The following is a 24,658-nucleotide window of genomic DNA, read 5'->3' as shown; positions in this document are numbered from 1 at the left end:
AGAAAGTAGAGATTAATATTGGGTTGTGAGAATGATGGAAAATATAAGTCAGCTAACAATTTAATAGAAAGAACAACTATATATTAAACAACTTAGTTGCTCGTTCAAATTTTTCTAGTGAAGATGATTGATGAATGGTAGAGGATAAATAATTAGTGCAAATAATGGACTTCACATCTATATGTTAGCTAATACATTGGGAGGATCGTTCGTTTTGTGGGGTGTTTAGATGAAGAAGAAAAAAACATGTTCGTGACATAATAAATTATATAGGCTTATCATTCATTTCCTGTTGATGTTGAGATTTTCGTACAACACCAGTCGCCCTCCGTAATAATATTCATGGTCTAATTCTTTCACCACTGTCAACTTTTAGAGGCAGTGGCAGCTCTGAGCATGTTTAGGGTGTACGATCAAACAAGACTCTAAATTTTCATAGGTATCAATTTTTTTATAATATAACAAAATTCTATAGTAAAAAAATGTAGTATAAATAATTATATCGTAAAAAAGTTTCAAAGTTTGAGTGGTTCAATATTTTTTCTTCTTAAATTCAAGGTCCAAAATTCTATATTAATAAATTATCAAGTCCTTATGTTTAAAGTTTTACAAAAAATAATAAACAAATGTTTTTCTTCATTCTCCTATTCTTGTTACCCGTCTATGAAGTTTGTGAAGAAAAAGAAAAAGAATTATATTATTTTATATAAGAATCTTCTTTACAAATAAATGATTGTCTCTACTTTCATCGCAAAATTTTCTTTATTCCCGCAAAAAAAAAATTTAATAATTATCTATTTCTTGTTAAGATGATTACTAAATGAGATTTGATCATGCAAAATTATGTTAATCACATCAAATATAATAAAATTTATTATCATAATCTTGGTCATAATACCTAAGATGATTTAACTAATATGTATAAAAAATTCTTAAGAATTGATTAATAATACATAAAAAATAATAAAATTCATTATTATTATATAACTTATGAAAAGAATAAAGAACTTGTATAAAAAATAAAACATTAAATTTAAACTTAACACAAAATACCCAAATTCTTAAAAACAATCCAACATAGAAGTCACAATACCTTATCATCTCACCTTCTACTTTTAGCCAATACAATTAAAGAAAATAATATTATATTAAAAAATAATTAAAAAATATAAATATATACCAAATTTTTCAAATTTTAAGAGTTTTATTAGATAACTTGTGCTTTAAGAATGAATGCCGAAGTTTATTAAGAAATCTACTATTTTAAAGATTTCAAATTCTCATTGTTCGATTTTTCTAGAATTTTTGTATTAAATAAAAAAGTGGAAATTACTTTGTTTATTTGGTAAAATCAGAGATAAAATAAATATTAGTTTAGATATATTTCTAATTAGAAATTTTTTTTAATCTGAATTACTAAAATAAAATATAGGAGATTTAAAATAAAAACATATTGTAGAATAGGTCTGTACTACCAGTATAGGTAGTACGTAACGTAGTAGAAGGTATATGATCAATTATCGCTGTCTCCAAAATGGTTGGACATAATTGGGCCTAATTTCCTACGCGTGCGACACGTTCTCTTTGAATGCGTTTATATATGTACGTGTAGTGGGGACTACATGGCTAAGCTTACATCAACTATCTTGCACTTAACGCACTCTACACACAGATATATTCGCCCTTTTCACATGTTGAATCAAATAAATGATAATAATAACAACAATAACCATAATTTACTATTTAATCTCTTAATTTATTTCTATTAGTTAAAGTAATCTTAAATTTTATCATATCTTTCTTCTCACTCATCTTGAAATTTATAAGCTAATAAATTTATAATCTCTTTTAATTAATTAAAATTAAAAAAGTTCATCAAATATGTGAATTTCAAATATATTATCTTCAAATTCAAAGAAAAATAAAATACACCTTCAAGTAAATAACGCATCAAAAAACATGGAAACTTCGCAGTTCCCATCCCAAATCCAGAAATAAACTCACCCTTCTTAACCTCTTCACAGGAAAAAAAGATAAACACACACACACACTTTAGCTCTCTCTTAAGTTAAGAGTTTATTAGTTTCGAAGTTCCGGCGAGCTTAAATGGGGGCCGAGCCCAACAGCTGCTGTTCATGTTGTTCGGGCTTTATATTAACCATGGGCCTAACAGCCCTATTCATATGGCTAAGCATTCGTGTAGACGAACCAAAATGTTACATAGACCGAATTTACGTTCCTGCCCTCAACAAAACCCTAAATTCCACTTCAAATTCCACCTTCTTCTTCACTCTCAAACTCGTTAACCCTAACGAAGACAAAGGTATTCAATACGACGCCGTTCAACTTCGTTTCGGTGTTTTCTTCGATCTCAACGCTACTCGTTCACTCGGTAACGCTACCATTGAGAAATTCTACCAAGGTCACCAGAAGAAGGCTAAGAAACTCGGCTTGGTAGAAGCCGCTGGAGCCGGGAACTTAACGGAGTCTGTTAACGGTACGGTTTATTTTCGGGTGGATTTTACGACAGCGGTTAAGTATAAGATTTTGTTGTGGTATAGTAAACGGGACCGTTTGTGGGGAGGGGCAAATTTGGAAATTAGCGATTCCGGTGAGAAAAAGGATTCGAAAGCTATTAGGCTTGGGAACTCACCGGCGATAATAGTGTCTGGCGCATCTAAACAGTTTCCATGGGTTTACTTGACTTTCACTTTATTTATTTATAACTGCTTATGCTATTATTATTGTGTTTAATATTTAGTTATTAGGTGTTGTGGTAATTATTAATCTTTTTTGTAGTATAATTTACAAAATATTTTCCAAGATCCTAGCCAATCGTCTTAAGATAGTGTTGCCAAAATGCTTTTTTGAGAAATTGAAGAATTTAAGGACAAGTCACCCCCTATTATTTTATGTGTTTTCTTACTTCCAACTTTTTTCAGTAAATTAATAGAGAGGCCATTAAATTATTTCTACTGGGGCTCAAAGAAGAATGGCAACCGATGTACCAACTGTTTACGGTAGGATAAGCTTACAACTAGAAAGAAATTCAGGGACCTACAATTTAAAGATCTTGATAAACAATTACGAAAGCTCACTACCGACCTACGCTCCTTACTCACACGATTCAATCATATGGAGCCACACAAATAGTGATAATTATTGTCATTTTAGTCCGTGTATATACCAACATATACACAAATTTGATTAATATTTTGTAGGTAGTTTATCTATACTTATAATAAACACAATACATCTTTTTGTTGTAACTTATTTTACTCATATTTATACTCTTTTATTTTGAACTATTTTTACCTATGTCGATTGCGGCGAGTATTGGTGGACACCTTTTTTAGACCTGATAGAAAAAATGTAGTTGAATAAGAACCTCAATTGTATTAATGTGTATGTTAAAATTTTCCAATTATATATTTAACCTATTCACTCTTTTTATTTAAAATCAAAATAAAATTGTAAAAAATTACTTTTTTATTTATTTTTTTATTTATGATTAATATACGTTAACGTCAAAACGGATATATGATTTCGTGATAGATAAGAGTTTAATATTCCAACTTGTAATACAAACTTCATATGAGATGATTGTAGAATCATACTATAATTAATAATACTTTCACCTTTCTTCGATTTGTTTAAAATAGTTTCACAAAAACTTAAAAGAATGTTCATTCACATTGCATGAGTTTCCCTTGATAGATTGCAGTAATTTGCTTGATTCCATTTCTACATTAGGAAAAAAGAGCATCGTCATTCATCATACGTAACATAATTTATACATTCAAATTCAAATGCGCTGCTTCTACATTGTTAACATATGCCAACGTAATAAAGAAAAAAACAGAAAGATGATCATGGGAATACTAAGAGTTTAACATTCTAATTTTTAATACAAAATTCATAAGAGATGATTGTAAAATCATCATTGATGACTCTGTTGGTTACATTTTAAAAAAATTAATTTTTATAATATTATTTTGTTTTACTACAACTTTTCTATTAAATTTTTAAAAAAAAAATTAAATTAAAAATCGATTTAAATAGTTTATCTTAAAATATAATTTTAAGTATTTCATCTATTTGTTACAATATTTTTTCGATAATAAAATTTTAATAAATGATTAAAATAAAGAGTTAGTTTGAAAAGTTCTTCCTTTGTAAATTAAAAAAAAAATCTCTAATAATTAATATCTAAATTGTTGAATGTCAAAATTATTATTTTTAATTGCTAACAAATGAATCTAAAATAAATTCTATTATTTTTAAATAAATTTTCATAAAAAACATTTTTTAAAATATAACATCAAAATCATTTTTTTTAAATGTAAAACAAACTTTCTTATGTATCGCTGTAATTAATAATAAAAAAAATACTTCTTTCAATAAACTATCAATATAAGAAAAATAAGTACTGGTAAAATTATTTTATTGTCCTAATTAATTTTATTTTATTGTAGAATTACTTATAAGGGAGATGCAAGTAATTGACAATTAAAATAATATGTAATGTATAAAAAGCTGCAAGAAAAAAAAAACTACATTTGAAAAAATTAGTAAAAAAGTGCACACAAAAAAAATAACGATGAACGTGGAAAATATATATATATATATATATATATAGTCGAAACAAAAAACTACACTTTAAGTATAACCGTCATCTAAATAATTTATCTCTAAAATAAAAGAGAAATGTTATTTAAACACAAATACAAACACATATAGTGTATACATATACATACTTAAAGACATATACATACTTAAGAGACATTTTACTCATTTTAATAAAAAAAAATTCTCAAAAACCCTTTCATTTTGTTCTCCATCTGCTTCTCTTCTTCTCCATCTTCTTATCTTCGTTTCTCCATCTTCCTCGTTGTCGCTCGCGATAGGTTGCATCTGATTTCTGCCATTTGCTCGTTCGTTGCATCCGTTCGTTCGTTCGTTCGCTGCATCCATTCATTCGCTCGTTGTCGTTGCTCTCGTTGTCACTTGTTGGGTATTTTCATTGTAAGTTTATTTCTCTATATCATTAGGTTTTTAGTTATTGATTTAGGGTTTCTATTTTTGCTTATTCGTTTAGAATTTTTTTATTTTTAGGGTTTCTATTTTTGACTTCTTCGTTTCTATTTTTAGTTATTGATTTAGGGTTTCTATTTTTGCTTCTTCATTTAGGATTTTTTATTTTTAGGTTTCTATTTTTGGCTTCTTCGTTTCTATTTTTAGTTATTTATTTAGGGTTTCTATTTTTGCTTCTTCGTTTAGGATTTTTTATTTTTAGGGTTTCTATTTTTGCTTCTTCAATGCAGAACCCGATCATGAATTTGATGGTATGAATATTGAATTTTTTTGTCAATCAAATATTTATGATATGCAATTAGACTTGTTAATAACATATTATTTGTCAATAGGTGAGGTGAGAGTTAGTACCCCTTTTGAGAATGTTGGGGATGAAGTCGCATGTGAGCCTAACGTGAACAGTTCAGCAAAAGCAACGTCAAACATAATTACGAGAATGAAAGATAAACCAAGGAAGCGAGTTAAAAGTGTAGTCAATCAAAGTCCGTTTGTAAATCTGGATGAAAAGAAGAAGAAGAAGAAAAAATAAGTGTGTTATGGGCATATTTTGAGTTTGTGGGAGGTTCTCTATAGCGATGTAGTTGGTGGCGTTTGAACTACACTTTTTGCTTGTATTTTTCCTTCTTTATGCTTTTATGAACAAATATGAATGAACTTTATTTCTTTCTTTCTTTCTTTTATGAACAAATATGCATGAACAAAAATGTATGAAATTTTGAGTTTCTTTCTTTATGCTTTTATGAACTTTCTGTTCAAATCCATTAACCAAGTTGTGCAAGGAATTAACCATATTATTTTAAGTATTGATTTATATCTTGTTTGATTAGAATGTAAAATTTTCAGTTCGAATTCATTAACCAAGTTGGTCACAACATTAACCATGTTTCTTAAAGCCATTAATCAGATTTATATTTTGTATGATAAGAATGACCATTCTGTTTAAATCCATTAACCAAGTTGTGCAAGGAATTGACCATATTATTTTAAGTCATTAATGAGATTTATATCTTGTTTGATTAGAATGCCAAGTTTTCAGTTCGAATTCATTAACCAAGTTAGTTTTGAATGGGGTTTAGGTTTTTCGCGAATGGTTTAATATTTTGAATGCTAGTTTTGAATGGGATTTAGAGATTTCCTATTTGAGAAAATATCTTTCATTTTGGAGTTGCACATTTTTTGTCAATAACTATGATTTGATTTATATACTTTTTGAATTGTATCTAATTTGCTTTATACTTTGTCAAGTCCTTAGTTAGACAAAAGAGGACCTTAAAAGAAGGATCTTGTGACAAAAGGAAAGGCATTCATACAACAGAGAGATTCACTAAAGATGTCTCTTGTTGATAAATCCAATTAGCTTGAGAAATGTTTAAGTAAGTTGCAAGAGAAGTCAGATGCACTAAAATCTGTTGAACTTACGAAAAACGTGTTGGCCCGAAATGAAAATATGGTTGCATCACTGCATAATTCATTGCAACAAAATAATATAATTTTGGAGCAAGTAGAAGAAATCTTGACTCATGCTAAATAGTATCAGCCTGAAATGCTTGATGTTTCAGAGAGGCTAAGATGGCTTGTAGATGACAGAAATAAACTTAAGAGTGCATTTATGGAATTATGCAAATTGAAGGAAACTCTATCTCTGTTGGATCTGCCAGAACCCGTTTCATCATCCGATCTGGAATCATACATGAACTGGCTTATAGATTCTTTTCATATAGGTTTTTTTTTTTCTTCTGGTTTGCCTTGGGTGTTTGTTGTAATACTTGTGTTTGCATTAGTTGCAACACATGCTTTGAAATAGGTTGTTGTTTAGCTTGTTGTTTAGGTTCATGTATAGTTTTTTTTTTGTTTGTCAAGATGTTGTAATTATGTGAAGATGTAATGACTATGCTCATATAATCAAATGATTGTCTTTTTAATAAAATGTTGTAATTATGTCAAATATTCTAATTGCTATAATGAAACCAGTGTCAAAAACTTAGAAAAATAATGTGTCAAATTAGTGTGTTAAATTGTCAAGTTGTGTACATGTTGCTCAAATATTTATATTTCTATTCCACGCTATCAAATAGGGTGCAATATTTAAGATTTCGTTTTTCTTTAACCTTTTTATCCCAAATTAAGAAATTGATAAAAACTGAATCAAAACACAATTAGGATGAATGTAATGTATTATTCTCCTGTCCATATTGATATCAATGTGGTGTTAGTACCTATTTTATGGATTTAGAATGAAATATGAAAAGCTGAAACTAAAAATAGGTAATACTAATATATGCACTGAAACTTTCTTTTTACCAAGTTATGTTGCTAATTTTTCACAAAATTACTTTCAAAATTATTTGAAGAATAATTAAACAATGGAAAGGAATTTAAACTGTAGGAATTGTAAGTCAGTAAATTTTTATTCTTTTCTATTTTTCTTTCAGTCTTAAGTAAATCAGTTCCAAACCAGTCCCAAATCAATACCAATATAAATCATAACTAAACAATCCCGATATAACTAGTCCCAAACCAATCTCAATTAAACTAGTTCTAATACAAATCAATCTCAATTAAACTAGTACCAATATAAACCAGTCCCAAATTAAAATAGAAAATAAATAAATTAAACTAGAATAAACACAAATTAAACCAACAATTAAAATAGTAATGTATACAAACTAAGTCATACAAAATAAGATGGTCAGTTTAGTTGTCATACAAATAATAGAGCCATTTTAAAATTAGAGAACCAAACAAAATAATAGTGCAATAACACATTAGAATTTAGTGCCATTGCACATTACATATTATGCTTAAACAAAAAATTACATCATTAAAGCCATATATAAGGCCATTCGACACTAAGAATTTTGACTTGGTGTTTGTGATCCTTGAGGTGTTTGTGATTTCTGAGTTAATACAACTTGTGATGCTTTTGATCCTAGAGGTGCTTGTAGACCTACTTGTGCACCTTGACCTGCTTCTGTTCTTTTTCTCTTTGTCCTCTACATAAAAACAACAACATCAATTATCGAACAAGTAGCGGTTTAGCAATGCATCAACTAATATTTTATAAGAACATCACCATCAATTATTTAGCAGTAGCAATTTTACCTTATTTCCACCTTTCAGAATTTCACGATCAGAAGCAGTTTTACCTTTGCATTTCCTTTTGTTGTGCCCAAGCTTGCCACATATTTTGCATTTCACAGTTGGAAGTGTTCTTGGTAGTATGTTTAACCTTTTGGGTTCATCATTACTTGTATTTCTCTGTTTCTTGGGTCTGCCTAGTGCTCTTCTCATTATAGGGGGATTTATTGGTCTACTCTCTGATAAAGGGCACATAGTAGGACCATTTGTTGTATCTTAAGACATATGTTACCCTTATATTTGGACATACGTTCCCGTTGGGTGACAATCCTATATGAAATATAGTGCCTTAAACCCTCCAACAATGTAATTATTGGTTTGTATATATGCTTCAATACTGCCTTGTTGAATGCCTCACACATATTGTTGACTTGTATGTCACATTGTGTATTAGTGGAAAATGCAGACCTAGTTCATGTTCTAGGAGGAAGTTTCATCATATTTTTCCAAGGAGCCTCATTCATGTCTTTCATTTTGTTCATTGCTTTTTGCCATGTTGGAGTTGTTGTTGCCCTAACTACCAACCACAATACTTTTTTCATCTCTGCTCCAGGGTATTTCTTCTTCCAATTTCCATAAAGATGTTTTACACATAGCATATGCTTATTACTAGCTCTAATATTCTGAATTACAGGTACCAATCCCTGCAAGCAATATAACCACAATTAAATAAGAAATTAACTAGAAATAAACTTCTAAATAGTGAAGAAAATACATGAACAAAACAATAAAATTATCTTTTGTTGATTTGAGATGAATGCCCACTGCTTTGGTTGTATGTTATGTAAGTCTTCCAATAGTAGATCTAGAAACCATTCCCACGACTCTCTTGTCTCTGCCTCTATCACTGCATATGCAATTGGTATCATTTGATTATTCCCATCCTTACCCACTGTTGCCATTAATTGACCACATGCATCTAATCCAATTAAATGCCTACATGTATAGGCAAATGTAGCTTTACAAGCTTCAATGCAAACATAAATTCTCTCAAATACAGGACCATTATCGCTCGTAGCACATTTAATAATTACTGTACTATTTGGATTTGACTCCAATAGATCATCTGCATAACTTTTCAAATGTGAGTATTGTTACTAACAAGTCCTTGTATCATTTCAATGGCTCTTCTGTTTGACCCTGTATGCTTGATTATGTGTCAATTTAACACTCCATCTTTCAAGCCCTTCAACAATTAAACCCTTTGTTTTCATGTCAGGTATATGTATAAGGGTGGACATAAACTTCTTTACTAGCCATTCAGTTTTGGCTTGCCTATTTCCAGGCGTCCTATGACATGTATGTTCATCAAAGAAACTTGCAACCAACCAAGTTTTACTTCCAATTATGTTACTAAACCTCATACAAAAAGGACACTCCTTCTTGCAATTTACAATCATCCTCTTTTTATCACTTTTCTTAAAGTATAACTTTTTGTTGTTTTCCATAACATACTGTTTTATAGCCTCTTTTACACTGGACTTTGTATTAAACTTTATTCCCAACTCAAACCGAACACAATCATTACCTACATACATATTAAAGTTTGGGAACTTTGGCTTTGAGTCCTCATCTTCAAAATCATATTTCTTTTTTGAATACACATTGAGTGAAGTTCCTACATCAAGTTGAGAGGGAAGTACAATAGTCCAATTAATATCTTCTTCACTTTCATCAAAACTCACATTATCTTCACTTCCCACTTCATCTTCAAATTCAGGTTCATCTTGAATTTCAAGTTTGGCTTCTTCAACTACAACTTTAGGTCCATCTTCACTTTCAACTACAACTTCAAGTTCACTATCACATTTGCTGCCACCATCACCCTCAAGCTTGTATTCATCAACATCAATAACTATTTCCTCCTCAACACTTGTCTCTTATTATTTTTGTCATTCGCAACTATAATTGGAGTATCAATAAAGTGCTTGCATATAAACTTCTACAAGTTCATTACCTTTCACATCTTCAATAAATTGGATAACATTAGCATCTTAGTTAAGAGGTTTCAATCCATGAGTAAGTGAATACTTTGGGTGCCTATACCATAAACATCTAACTTCTTTATAATCCAAATTTGTTATTATTCTATCCATATACAACATGCGGTCTTCATCCCAATCCTAATTCATTTCATCAACTTGACCTTGAACATATAATTTGCAAGGATTATTTACAAACATGTTGCCATGGTATATTTGTAATCTAACCATTTGAATCGTTGGTGGCATGTAAAAATCATAACTTGATTATACGAAGTCACAAATAAACCCTAAGCAAAATAACCACATAAATCATAACTTGATTCAAAACAAACTTCATAATGCGATGAATGAATGATTGTTACCCTATAAAACACTAAACTATTCTCAAATAGGAAATCTCTAAACCCCATTCAAAACTAGCATTAAAAAATTAAACCATTCACGAAAATCCTAAACCTCATTCAAAATATTAAACCATTCACGAAAACCCTAAACCCCATTCAAAACTAACATTATTTGAAAACAACCAATCCGAACACACATGACAAACCACAAAAATCACATAGCTGGAAATATTTTTTTTCATCCTCTTTTGTCCATGAAGAAACTATTGAATCATTTGAATTTCTTGGAGTTCCATCACAATTGAATTTCACGATTTCCATCCATTTTTCCCTTAAATCCATTACAAAGAACACTGCAAAACGAGAATCAGACGATAGTAATCGCAAGAAAGAGACGATTCTAATGGGATGCACGATTAATGCTCATTTAGTGTCGCTCTTGTTTTTCAAATTGTGACTTTGTTCTTCTTCTTCTTTTGTTTGGGTTTCTATTTTAGGGTTCATAACTTTGATTTAACAAATTTTAGGTTTCTTTTCTTTATTTTTTTAAGTGTTTTGCTGCATTTTTAAAATTTTTAAAAGTATTATAATGGTATTACCTATTTACTAATTAATAAAGTTACAAATATATATGACATGGATGACACATCAACCTCATTAATTGCCACATCATCAAATTCAAAAACCAAGATTAGCATTTGACAAAATATGATAATTTAAAAAACTAGGAGGACCAAAATTGTGAATAAAAAAATAGGGAACCAAGATTGCGGATTGAGTAAAATAGAGGGATTAAAATTGTATAAAAAAAACAAAAAATGGCTATTTTGTTTTCATTGAGTTATCACTAGGGGTGAGAATATGTCAGACCAGACTTTGAAACACCTGAGCCTGACCAACAATTAATTTTTTAGGCCTAAGTCTGACCTACGATCTATCATAAACTTTTTGTTCGGCGTGGTCTGACCTTTTTAAAAGTCTGACCAGACCTGTGTAGTACCTCAATTTTGTCCCACTTATTAGAAATAATTTAAAAAGTAATAATATCTATTTTTATTATAATATATCAAATTTTATGATACAAAAGAGGAAAATAGATATATAAAAAAGGAAATAAAAAATATAGCTAAAATTTAGGCTCATTATGTCCAATCAAATTACAATTTTAAATTACAACCATAAATATTAAGCCAAATCAAATTACAATTTAAAACAATAAAGAAAGCTATTTTATGTTGCCTTGCCGGCTGCTACATGCCTTGTTTGTTTTCCTTTTGCTGCACAACCTTGCTTTTGCTCTAGCTGCCTACCTTATTTGATCTTTCTATTGCTGCGCTTTGAAGCATTATAATTGTGTCTGTTTTGTAACTAAAAAAACTTAGTCTTATAAGTCAGAGAGATGATATGTAAGTAATGAAAGTCAACTATTTTTGTCCTTAGCCATGATACACATTATAGATAGCAAATAGACAAACTTTTGAGTTAAAAAAAAAACTAAAAGCCAAATTAAAGTTGCAATTGAAAAAGCTCAGCAAATGAACAGATCAAAACAAATAAGTCAAAACCATGAATGCATCAGAGGTACAAAAAAAACTCAGATGATGAGCAAAAGATATGAAGCATCAAACAAGGAACTGGAAAGTTCAAACTCAAACAATGGCATAGACAAAGAAATCAACTAAACAAATAAAAACTCTATAAATACATCTTCTTTAAATTTCAAAAAGGGAGAAAAAAGAAATCGAAAAAAACAGAAAAATACAAAAACAGAAAAAGAAGAAATCAAAGGGAGTATTTACAAATAGAAAACACAAAAACTTCCTTGGGAGCAAACGATCGAGATCCTCGATCAAGATCATTGACTTCGGGGTCGTGTGCATCAACAACATCTTCCAATCAGAACCGTCCACCATTACGACAACGAAACATGATTTCACTATACCGGACACACCGTAGAGAAGGTAACTCCTCTTCCAAACGTGTTTCTTTCCTTTTCCTTTTTTACTAATGGTCACAGCGGTCGCCCACCCTCCTCTGAGTTTGTAAGCATAGCTAGGGTTTCATTTGAATGTTTTAATTTGTTTGTTTTGTTTAATTGGGCTCGGGATTTAACAAAAAGTAAGGTAAATATGTTTATACAGGTTCAGCTCATTTAAAGTTAGTTTTTAAAAAACACAAATAAATATTTCATTAAAGATTAATTAGATGTGACATCTTTTTAATCTTTGAGTTGTTAGGACACAAGTGGTACAACTTGATAGTTCTAAAACTCTCTTTTTATTTTATTTATTAATTTATTTTTTTAATAAATTAATATAAAAATGACTTAGAAATTTATTTAATTAGATGTGTTATTTATTTATTTATTTATTTATTTATTTATTATCTTTGAGTTATTAGAATACAAGTTGCGACAACTTGACAGTTTTAATTCTCATCTTCACAAATAAATTAAGAAATTAAAACTCGTAAACAAATTAATAAATAAAAATTATTAGAGGTTAACTAAAAATAATATCTTTTAATACATGAATAGCAGAATACAATTTATACAACTTGATAATTGTAAAAACTTATTTTTATAAAAAAATAAATAGAAATTTAACTTTTTAAATTTGATTTATTTAGATGTGACTTTTTTTTTTAATGTTTGAGTTCTTAAAACATAAGTTGTACTACTTGGTGATTTTGAAACTCAATAATAATAAACATATCTTTTTTAAGAGGATTAAATTAGATGTGACATCTTCTTTACTCCTTGAGTCTTGAGACACAAGTTGAATAATTTGATCGTCCTAAAACTCATATTTTAAAATATTTATTCAAATCAAACTTTTTTTTTTGTCAAAACATTTTTTTATCACAAAACAAAATTTCTTTAAAACACACTCAACACATCCATATTTTTTTAACTTAGAACTACGTAGCTTTGATTTCTCCATCGCACTGGGGAATAAGTAGGAGCAAGATCACATTCTTGTCAAGCACATTAATAATTTTTTTTCTTTCCTTTATTTGTTAAGCACACATTTATTCCAAAATCATATTAAAAAATAGTAATAATTGTTATTCATATTTAATAATAAGGAGAAATAAATATACTTAAGTTAATATTAATTTTGTACAATTAATTATAGGTAACCGTATTTTAACGGATGTCGTATGGTGTTAATACCTTTTCTACGCATAATTGACTCTCGAACTCAAAATTTGGTTTCAAAAATCATTTTTTTTCCACTAAGTGTTTTAAAATAAAGAACCTTCTTAGTTTTACAACACCTAGCTTAGATCAATCTTGATATGTTACAAGCTCTATTTCTTTCCACCCAGAAAGCAAATTAATCACCTATCGATCTTGATAGGATTTGTTACAATCTATTCAAACTATACTTAAACTCTTATAGTTTGAGTTTTACAATAATGATGAGATTGTTTGATATAATATGAGATGTCTAAACTCTTGTATGAGATTTGATTCTTTACAAATAATTCAGTAAGAAATAACACAGTATGATATAAATGTTCAGAACTGATTATTTTTTGTGAAAATGAGAATTTCAAGCATGTGAATGTGAATGATTTTTGAGACTTGATAGCACTTGAAATTTTGCATTTTTCCTGGATATTGATCCTTCTTTTATAGGTGTTTTGGAGCATTTAATAATGGTCAAAAGAGTTGTTGGTAGTGCTTTGTCAGTTTTGACCAAAATCAATATATATGATTAAAAATATTTTAGCTTTTGAACATTTTAAATCATGTTTGACTGATGTTGTTACAATCGTCCTTGATCAGTTTGCATTTGTGTTTAACGATCCATGAAGGTTCATATGTAATTATTGATGTTACAGCTTCGATCGGCAACCTTGATTATGTCCAAAACAGTTTGGTGAATGGTTATAAACCTCTGCATAAGTAAGGAGATCAATGCTGAAATTCTGTAGAAACAGAGATTGATTATCAATCTGGTTTTGTCAGTTTGAACTTTCTGGAGATTGATGATCAATCTGGAGATTTAGTTTTGATCATTCTGGATGTCTTCCTGATGTCTTGTACACATCAAGATTGATTAAACTTTCTTGACAGTTTGGCTGAAGAAGATTCAAACTGTTTCAACTAGCTTGATTCGAGACCTTTTATCTTAATGATTTGAAAGCTTTCTTTGACTGAAATGGATCCTACTTGTTCCTTGCCATGTACTGATGAACTTAGTATAAAATTCATAGGCAGAAGCTTCGTTGAAATAGTGGAGATTGATTGATCAAGAGGATGTGACGATCAGTCTTGATCCTGGAGATCATTCTCCGTTTTGTCCAGAATATTCTTGATTCTTTATATGTTCAGTTTTTAACTGTTTTCTTTGTTTTGCTTGATTCCTATCTTTGAATTAATTCACTCAAAAACACAAGTTAAATTAACATAAAATTTTAGAATCATAATTAACATTCTTAATTAACCTTTGTTTATTTTCATCAAGACTTTAATTTGAGAATTTATCTTAACAATGACTACCAAATATAAAATTGCTATCAAATATGGAACTTCTATCCAATATGGAATGACTACCGAATAATTACCTAATTAATAAAATTTAAAATAAGAAATAATATTATTAATATAATAATAAAAAATAACATTAATAAATAATAAAAAATATATAAACCGGCTTATCAGCTTGCCAAACATAATAAACTTTTTATAATTATGATCTATTAACTCCAGATATGCTATTTCACGCAACTTGCTCTTTAAAGCCCTTCTTCCAGCAATATTAAGTCTTTTCCATTTTTTCCAAATTATATCCATCTCCGATGTAATGTCCAACTCTGAATCATTTGTCAACTGTTCATTCTCTTGATCACTATTCAAGGTTAATTTCCTCCAATGTATATGAACAGCATCTAATGGGATTGGAACACCTTTCATCTTGTATCCTGCTAACTCACATGCACAAGGTAATCCATGAGTCTTTCTAAGTATACAACAACACACATCTTTGTCGTTACCGACATAACTGACTCTCTTGTATTCTTCAACAATATCACCCAAAGCTTTCTTGGATACCACCCAAGTCAATTTCTCAAAGAATGGATTGTTGTGTATATGCTCTTTGCGACCTTTACTTATCTCAAATGAACCTTTGATCTTAATAATTTGAAACTTCAACATGTCATTCATACCATTCCATGCCTTACAAAAATCTCCTTTACTGTGTTCCAAAAATCTCTTCAATGACCAATGAGCAGACTCAACCCTAATATTTAAACAAAAAAAATACAAAATGTGAAGTAATGATCATATATCATGCATAAATCATATATCATATATCATACAAAATGTGAAATTTTAATGACATACCTATTAGTCGTAGTATTTCCTAGATGCAATACTCGATTGGTCCATGCTTCAACAAATCTTTCCTTATGAGGATTCAACCATGTGTCTCTGACGTAGTCAAAGAAAATAATATTATCGACACATGCTTGCTCAAATACTTGCAAAAGTTCCTCGTACTCCTTCTCTTCAGAACAATAAACAATTTTCCTCCACAACTCAAGAATGGGTTCTTGCATGTCTTTCTTTAATATATACTGTTTGCATTTGGCTCCAACATTTTTGTTAATATGAAGTTGACAAAGTAAATTTGTTGAAGATGGAAATACAACTTTAATTGCATTCATTAAAGCCAGTTCTCTGTCAGTCACAATCACCTGAGGAAATGGCGTGTTTGAAAAAAACAACTCTTTTAACTTCTCCAATGCCCACCAAAAGTTGTCTTGACGTTCAGAATCCATATAAGCAAATGCAACATTAAATGTCAACCAAGTTGAAGTTACACCAACAATTTCAAACAACGGTAACCTATACTTGTTGGTTTTGTAGGTGCTATCCATGATCAATACAAGAGGGAACATGTTAAGCAAAGTTATGGAATCTGTGTGCGTCCAAAACATATCCCTCACAACGTTGGAGTCCTCATGAGTCCTACTCCAACAAGTATATTTCTCAGCTTCAAGTAACTTCAACAAATGTTGCATATCAGTTCTAGGTCCCATCAAATTCTTCCTGTATGTACTTCGTCGCTTGTAAATTTGATAGATACTAGTCACATTCTCCGTATCTCGATCTCTCAAAGATGACAAGATATGTCTCGGTGCAACGTGATACTTTGTCAACTCGTCAACATGTTTCTTATCTTCTTCTGTTAAGCGTCCCATAAATGCATTATTCTCAAAAGTAGCTACTAACTCATGGTTGTGAAGTCCACAGATTAAACTAATAATCCATCCTTCATCATTTTTCAGTGGTCTCGCTTTAAGTTTAAACGGACATCCACACTTTTTAGTTGAAGTACCTGTGTCATTTTTATTTGACTTATATTGTCCACCTCTATCACAACCAAGAATTACTTTTGACTTTCTTCCTCTCTTTCCAGTCTCTACGTCTGATCGAGTAATGATAACTGCTACTCGATTTTGTCGACCTATCTCTCTTGCCCATGATATGACAGCTTCTCGTGACTCAAAAATTTGATCAGTTGTAAATGCTTCAGTTAAATCTATAAATACTGGTCGTGTGTTTTCCATCCCTAGTTCAAAAAAACAATTCAAATAAAATAACAAACAAATTAAAAGCATATTCAAAAAAAAAAAAAAAAAATTAAGTACCGGATTTTTGAAATTTCCGGGTTAACTACCGGAAATTTCAAAAAACCAAATTTCCGGTGAACAAAAAATAACTACCGGATTTTTCAAATTTTTTGAAATTTCCGGTAGCTTCCGGAAATTTCAAAAATCCGGTATTCAAATTACAACTACCGGAAATTTCAGTTTCTAAATTTCCGGTAACAATTATAACTACCGGAAATTTTGATGCAACTTACCGGAAATTTCAGCAAGGTCAGATTTTAGAGTAATTTTTTTTAACTGCTCCTAAATGAATTTTTTAAGGATAAAATTGGATTTTTAACAATTTGGGGGATATAAGTTTAAATGGGGGGTACAATAGTCAATTCTCTAAAAATAATCTTACTTTTTTTTATTAAACAGGTCAGAAAGATTAACGAGGCCTAGGTCATGCGATAGTTTCTGCGGGACAAGTGCACTAATATATTGCATACGCACTAATTTGCTTGGTTCCATTTCTACATTAGAGAGAAACAGAATCGAACATCACTTCAAAATTCATCAATCATAATTTCTCTATATTCATTCAAATTCAAATTCAAATTCAAATGCGCTACTACTACGTTATTAGAAATCTATGCACCACTCGTTTCCGTTCACATTCAGCCACCACTTTCACCGCTCATTCTTCTTCTTTTTCATCATCTTCTTCTTCGACCCTTTCTAAATTCGATGGTGATTCTATCCTTGCAAGCCTCAAACTTAATCGAAACTCTGATTCTGGTACTTCACCTAACCCTTTGATGCTAGAAAAAATAACAACGACCGTAATTGTTTCTGGGTATTTTAGATTTTGACTCATTACGTTAATGGGTTTTGTTGAATTGGAATATTTTTTTTCTGGGTGTTCATTTGTTAGCATATTTGAGTGTAAAAATCTCATTTTTTTGTTGTTTTTTTTTTTTGCAGATGAATTGTCTGATGATGTTTTTAAGCAGGTTTCTTCTATTTTCTACGGTAAGTGTTTGTTAAAATGTCTACGAGAATATATATTATCTATTTTGTTTAGGATATAGATGAAAATTCAAAGAAGGTATGATTTCTGCAGTTTAATTCAAAGAATATACATTAGTTTGTGTTATGTTAGTAGCTAGAGATTGAAAGCCGAACCTCCTATGAATAGATTATCCTTAATTTTGTTATCTTGTTTTCTCCTTGTATTGTTTTTTAGTGACAAATGTTAGTTTTAGTTTGTGTTATGTTAGTAGCCGGTGATTGAACTACGAACTTCCTATGAATAGATTACCTTTAAACTTGATATTTTTTCTCCTTGTCTGCAAAGTCTATTTTGATTGACAATTGTTTGTTGTTAGTTTATATTATGTTAGTAGCCAGTAATTGAACCCTGAACCTCCTTCTCCAACTAGTTAAAGTGACCCTGCTCAACCTCTTGAGCTACTACTAGTGTATGGTTACTTATTTCAGGTGATCAGTCAGTCAAGACACCCATTTATGAGGAAATTGATGGTGCAAATGAGTTTGAAAGAATCCTGAGTATGTTGCAGGTGCCAAATGCACCTCAAAGCAATATATCAGTGCGGCGAAAAGAGCTTTCTCGTGAAAAGAAAAGAAAATGCATCTTCAAAATTACTCAAGAAAACCGTTTTCGCCGCTTAATTGAAAGTTGTGCAAAGATACTAGGAACTGAGGAAACTGTTGAGTTGTTTGATAAAATGGGACAAAAACCAGGTGTGAAAGGATATAATGCAATGGTAGAATTATGCATAGGTAAAGCTAGGGGAGCTGAGAATGAAGACATTGCAACAGAAGAAATAGGGAAGGTTTTTCAGCTTCTTGAGTTAATGAGAAAACAGGGTTTAGAGGTAGAAGAGCGAACATATCGCCCTCTTCTTTTGTATTTAATTGACATGGGTTTGGTTGAAGAGTTTGAGTTTTTCTGTCATGTTATCAAAGATGAGAATCCTAGTTCAATAGCAAGACTTGGTTACTATGAAATGACGCTGTGGTTAAGAGTTAATAACGAAGAAAAGATTCAGGGTCTATGTAATTATATTGCAGAGAATGATGGTGAGGACACTTTTGATTTACGAGGTAGGTGAATCTTCTTTTTAACATGATGCTGCTTTTTTCTGCACATTGACGTCCAACATAAACAGATATTTTGTTTCATGTAGTGCTTTAGAAATTTACTTGATTCGACTTATGCTGCAGAAAGTTATTTATTGGCTCTTTGTGAAAGTGAGCGGAGGGAAAATATTTTGGAGGCGCTGGAAAACATAGATATACAAAAGATTTCATCTGTTGATTCTGTAGCAAAGATATTTCAGGCATTGGGAAGACTACTAGTGGAACCTGTTGCGGAGAAGCTCCTTTTGGACTTCAAAACAAGTAGTATCATCATGATTTTTTTATCTTCTTATTACTGTAATTAGGACTGCAAATATATTTTTGTTAATTGTAAAATGTACTGAATTAAATAATTTTCTAACTTTCTACCAGTGTTTTTCTAGAGTAGTACTATGATAGTATATAGAAGGATTAGGTGTTGCCTTTATCTTTATAAATTTGTGCCTTGTAGATATTGTACTGAGATTTTATTGCATTTTGCAGATCATGAAGCAGATAATATTACAAACTTCATTGCTAATTATGCAGTCAGCATTCCAGATTTATCGGTAAGAAAATTCTCATGCATGGTATAGTGTCCTTGAGGAAAGATACTATTATGTACTTTGCTTTATTCTAGAACTATATCACCAGTTTCGCATTTTGTGTTACTTCAGACTTTAGTCATGATTGATGTTGTATGAATCCCAGTTTGCTAGTTTCTATCAGCATACTTCAGCGATAATTTATCGATAACTGATTTTGTATTCTAAATAAAGGTTGAATAAAATAAAGGCATTTGTAGTTTATCATCTATAGTCATAAGAAGACATAATATTTATAATGAGTCAGTAACTGTTGCTCATAAGTCATCGTCTGCCTTTATTTGTTGCTAGCCCACTGTAATTAGGGCATTTGGCTTCCAAGTGGACACCCTAGGGTGTCCCATAAGTTTAGGTCCTTTAGACTCACTGTGGAACTAATCCTCAAGTCTGCAGCGGAATATCCAATTTTGTTCACGCAAAGTTCGGCTGGCTCCCAAATGGGTGACTATAGGAATTGAACCTGGGTTCTATTCTGGAAAAGCGCCATGTTACCAACACCATGTTGATCTGATAGGACTTGGGTATTATGGGGTGCCTAAGTCCCACATTGAGTAATGTGGGATTCCCTAGGGTATTTAAGTGGCTCGATTCTTTCTCCTTGATAGCTAGCTTTTAAGGGAGGGTTCCCCAAGCGCTTGGATTCTTATATCAATCAGGAAAGGCCAAGTAAAGTGACGTAGAGTCAGGGATGGTGTTATGAAAGGAACTTGGGTATTATGGGGTGCCGAAGTCTAACATCGAGTGGTAAGGGATGCTCGGGTGGAAATTAAGAAATTTAACACTTCTTTATCTTTGCCTTTTGTTCTTGTTATTCTTTTGATTTCATTCCAAGTAACCTTGAGCCGGTTTGGTGGATAGAGCAAGGTTATTTAGAATGGCTTGTGTGTTTGGACAAAATAGTGTTTTGTGTCTTTCCTGTAATTTATTTTTGGTGTTCTTGAAGGTTGAGGATGGCATTAAAAAATTCAAGGATTTGCACCAAAAGCTAGAAGTTTTACCTTCTTCTTCATCATATGAGAAGCTCATTTTACATAACTGTGCATTGCTCAAGGTACAATATGAACTTAACATTCCAAAAACCTTTATAACCTTCCATCCAAACATACCCTAACTGTTCCTGACTAATTTCTTCCTTCTCGTTTATCTTAATAAAATAATCAAACCCAATGGAAATTTATAGCAGTACACGTGCTCCGATGGAGAGTTGGATCAATTGCTTCTACTACTTGAGGAACTAAATGATACAGTCTATTGGAATGATGCTTGCTGCAGAATCATCTTGTGTTGTATTTGGAATAAGCATTTAAGGTTTTTATTTATTTATTTATTTATTTTATTTTTATTTTATTTTTTCTATTTATTTTTATTTTATTTTTTCATTTCCATTGATTTATTTGCACTAAAAATGTATTCTTCACTTTACTTATTGTTCGTTTGATTTTTGGTCAGTTCTGCTATTGACTTGTGTAAGCTCCTCAAGGATAAGTTACAAGATGATGAACTGGTTATGAAAGTTCTATTTGATAAGGTTAGCTTTAATTCCCTTTTTATGCAAATTGTATAAACTTGCAATTCAATGTTGATATGAAGCATGGCTATTATTGATATCCCATGCAGTGTTGTTAAATAGTGGATATTATTGAATTCCATTGGTTCACATTTTGTTTTGACAATAAATTTGTGTGCCGTTTACAGGTATTTTCTCTAATTGAGGAGTCAGAGTCCAATCATTTGCATACTTGCATGGTGTTGCTTTCAGAAATCAAGGATAAGCACGGCCTTTTGCCTTCACAAAAATGTTATGATTCTCTGCTGGTTGCTTGTGAAAACGCCAACAATAATTCACATGCTGAATGAGGCTCCTTAATAAGAGGAGTATATGTAGTGTTCTTCATTACTTTTCTACAAACAACAATAGGTGCTGATGTACGTACAAATCTGTCCTACAAACAATTTCTTCGAATCATACCATATAACCAATTTCCTTCACCCCCTAAAAGAAAAAACATTTTTAGAATTGCTATCAGAGAAAACTTAAGTCCCCAACCTAGAGTTTAGCGTTATAATCACTAGATTAGAATTAGACTGGAGATAGAAAACGATGAGAAAGTCATAGTTCAATTGGATTAACTATAATTGAATCAAACAACTATAAAATAAAAATAAGAATAAAAAAGTATTTTATTTTAATGAATTGGTCGAACTGTGGTTCAATCTAATTATGTCCGGTTCTATAGGATTGAGAATCAGTTGTGGTTGTACTATTTGTTTGACTAGTCCGTTAAACTAGTTGGTTTGATCCAATTTTTACTAAGTTGGTAAACAGAACTTTTATCAGGAAATCTCTATTTTTCAAGCTTGTTTGTGAAGTTGAGTTAATCCTCCTAAAATTTAAGATGATAGTATAACTTATCCTAGAGTTTTTATGTGAATACTACGTTTTATTTGATGGCTTGTAATCTAGATTATTAATATTCATTTGGACTACTATTATTCTCATCTAGTCATTGAGATCCTTAACGTAAAGAAGCTATTTGATTTTGAGTGATAAGTATGAACCAAAATATGTATCACGTTGAGAAAGATTCGATTCCTCACTTAGTCCATGAAAGAATTTCTTCGAGTATTTACCTGTATATTACTCTTAACATTGTAAAATAAAAATAAAAGATTTGAAAGTAAATTTATAAACAAAAAAATAATTGAATTACTTATTTAGTCCCACAATTTAATTCAAATTCAATTTAGTCCTTGTAATTTAAAAATTCTTTATAAGAATTCATTAGTATCAAACAATGCAAGGTTCCTGTAACTTCACTCCAAACTGGAACCCAACATATAAAGTCAATATCACTTTGAAAATTACAACTACTTGTTCAAATAGTTTTAACTTAATTGAAGGATCAAATTATTTATATTCTTTAAGTGTGAAGTTAAGCCAATTGTGAGTGATGCATTAATGATCTCTTTAATGTCATTGGAGTCAACAAAGCAAGAATGGTACAAAATGCTAGTATTAAAAGGTCTAATATCTTTCAACATTACACTGTTTCATTCAATCCACATTCAATATCTTTTTAAAATAAAAGAATCTTATGTTTATCAAAATACACATAAATCAGTGACATAAACAAAAATGTTTAATAACATTATTTTATATTCTGAATATCACATTCCCATGAAAAAAAGTTCAAAAGGAATAAGCAACAAGTATAGCTTGCCTGCACCTTGCCTTAGCTATTTCAAGCCTCTCACTCAAAGTATCTTCCTTCACAGCACCTTTCACCATAGCCAAATCCATTTCCATCAACTTCAATACTCTAAAAAGTTCAGTAACCATTCTCTCTTCAACTTTCCCTTCATCTCTCAAAACCTCTGCTTCTTCTCTCGCCCTTTCGGCGACGATTTCTCCAACTTTTGCCAACAGTTCTGTTGATCCAAATTCCTTCTTCATCATAAGTTCCTCCAACTTCTCCAAAAAATCAGCTACCACATACCCAATTGGCTTCTCAAGATTAATCTCTTTCGTCCTTTTCCAACCGATTTCGAAGTTTTGTGGCTCGGTTGCAAGCTCAGTTTTTGGCCTTCTTTGTCTTATTATCTCTGATCTTCTTCTTTTTTCTATAGGAAATGTTTCTGGATTGTTCATTGTAGTGTTTGTAGGGTCTGGTGTTGGAAATTCAGGGTCAGAAATAGTGCATTTTATGGAGAAGTACTTTTTTGGTGATGTTTTGGTTTGGAAGAGATTATTAATGTGTAGATGATATTGAAGAGTAGCATATGATAGGATTGTTGAAGCCATGCAAGTTTGGAAGCAAAAGTAAATAAAGGATAAGGCTCTTACCTTTTATGGTTGCTATTAGTATATGCATAATAGCTATCTCACTTTTCAGATAATTCAGTTTGGGTTTTATCTTGTTAGGCCCCTTAAAGAAATTGGTTCCAATGACCAAATTTATTTGGTACCAACTTCCTACACCCCACCTACAAAAAATAAATAAATAAAATATCATGTTTTGTCAAATGTATAACAAAGTGAAAGTGAAAAAATGACATTCGTATGAGAAAGTTCAAATACTGATATTGTTAGGTTAAATTATTATCATTTAAATGATTACACATATGAGACCACTTTTTACCGTTAGATAATCAAGACCACTTAATTACAAAAATTCATTGCTCTCAAAGAAAAAAAAAATGCTCAATTTAAAAAGTTCCATAGATGACTTTATTCATTATTCACTATAGAGGTTTGCATTTTCGTTTTATTTCTACTTTCGATTTTCTTTTTTCCTTTACATTTGATTATTTTTTTTCAGGCAACAATTTGTCCAAGCTGTATTTCAAAAATTGATGTCTTTTGTGTGACATAAAATTGTAAAAGGGGCATTATTCTTAACTCCTATGACTTTTTCGAAATATTAACCAAAATCTATGAATAATTTTGTTGAGTTGATGATCAACAGCGGAAGATTCACAATGAAGAGGAAGGTTGTATTTTTGTTAAAGGTGTCAATAAAGTCCTAAACTCCCAAATCTTTTTAATTTTTTTTTATAAATCTCCTTAGAAAATTTCTTATTAAGCCTATAATAAAAGTTCCAAACTATTATTTCATTATTTTTTGTGGACTTAAGAAAGGAGACTTATAAGTCTAATATTTTGATATTTTTTTTAAGAAAAATTTTCGAAATTTATTTTTCTCAAAAGAATATCGAAAAACATTTTTTTCTCAAAAAATTG

General features: G+C 30.6%; 3 protein-coding genes across 4 annotated transcripts; 2 read left to right on the top strand and 1 right to left on the bottom strand.

Moving 5' to 3' along the window:
* The first annotated feature begins 1,887 nt into the window (after nucleotides 1-1,887).
* LOC101511480 (protein NDR1-like) lies at nucleotides 1,888-3,306 on the top strand. The gene has a single exon (XM_004487547.4). It carries the CDS (start codon nucleotides 2,107-2,109, stop codon nucleotides 2,752-2,754), a length of 648 nt encoding a protein of 215 aa, XP_004487604.1. The 5' UTR covers nucleotides 1,888-2,106; the 3' UTR covers nucleotides 2,755-3,306.
* Nucleotides 3,307-17,649: 14,343 nt separating this feature from the next.
* Nucleotides 17,650-21,906, top strand: LOC101511805 (pentatricopeptide repeat-containing protein At4g04790, mitochondrial-like). Of its 2 annotated transcripts, none has more exons than XM_004487549.4 (9): nucleotides 17,650-17,968; nucleotides 18,155-18,202; nucleotides 18,671-19,297; nucleotides 19,418-19,594; nucleotides 19,817-19,881; nucleotides 20,861-20,968; nucleotides 21,101-21,225; nucleotides 21,367-21,445; nucleotides 21,613-21,906. In XM_004487549.4, the coding sequence occupies exons 1-9, from the start codon at nucleotides 17,794-17,796 to the stop codon at nucleotides 21,772-21,774; spliced, it is 1,566 nt and encodes a 521-aa protein (XP_004487606.1). In that variant the 5' UTR covers nucleotides 17,650-17,793; the 3' UTR covers nucleotides 21,775-21,906. The 2 variants fall into 2 exon arrangements, with proteins under 2 accessions (XP_004487606.1, XP_004487605.1); XM_004487548.4 differs by having other exon boundaries at nucleotides 21,098-21,225.
* Nucleotides 21,907-22,915: 1,009 nt separating this feature from the next.
* On the bottom strand, nucleotides 22,916-23,776 carry LOC101512574 (protein CHLORORESPIRATORY REDUCTION 41, chloroplastic). The gene has a single exon (XM_004487551.4). The coding sequence runs from the start codon at nucleotides 23,717-23,719 to the stop codon at nucleotides 23,108-23,110; it is 612 nt and encodes a 203-aa protein (XP_004487608.1). The 5' UTR covers nucleotides 23,720-23,776; the 3' UTR covers nucleotides 22,916-23,107.
* Nucleotides 23,777-24,658: the final 882 nt, after the last annotated feature.

This window comes from Cicer arietinum, chromosome 1, assembly GCF_000331145.2.
Source record: "Cicer arietinum cultivar CDC Frontier isolate Library 1 chromosome 1, Cicar.CDCFrontier_v2.0, whole genome shotgun sequence".
In the NCBI taxonomy this organism is placed as follows: domain Eukaryota; kingdom Viridiplantae; phylum Streptophyta; class Magnoliopsida; order Fabales; family Fabaceae; genus Cicer; species Cicer arietinum.
This window is presented reverse-complemented; position numbering and strand designations above follow the sequence as displayed.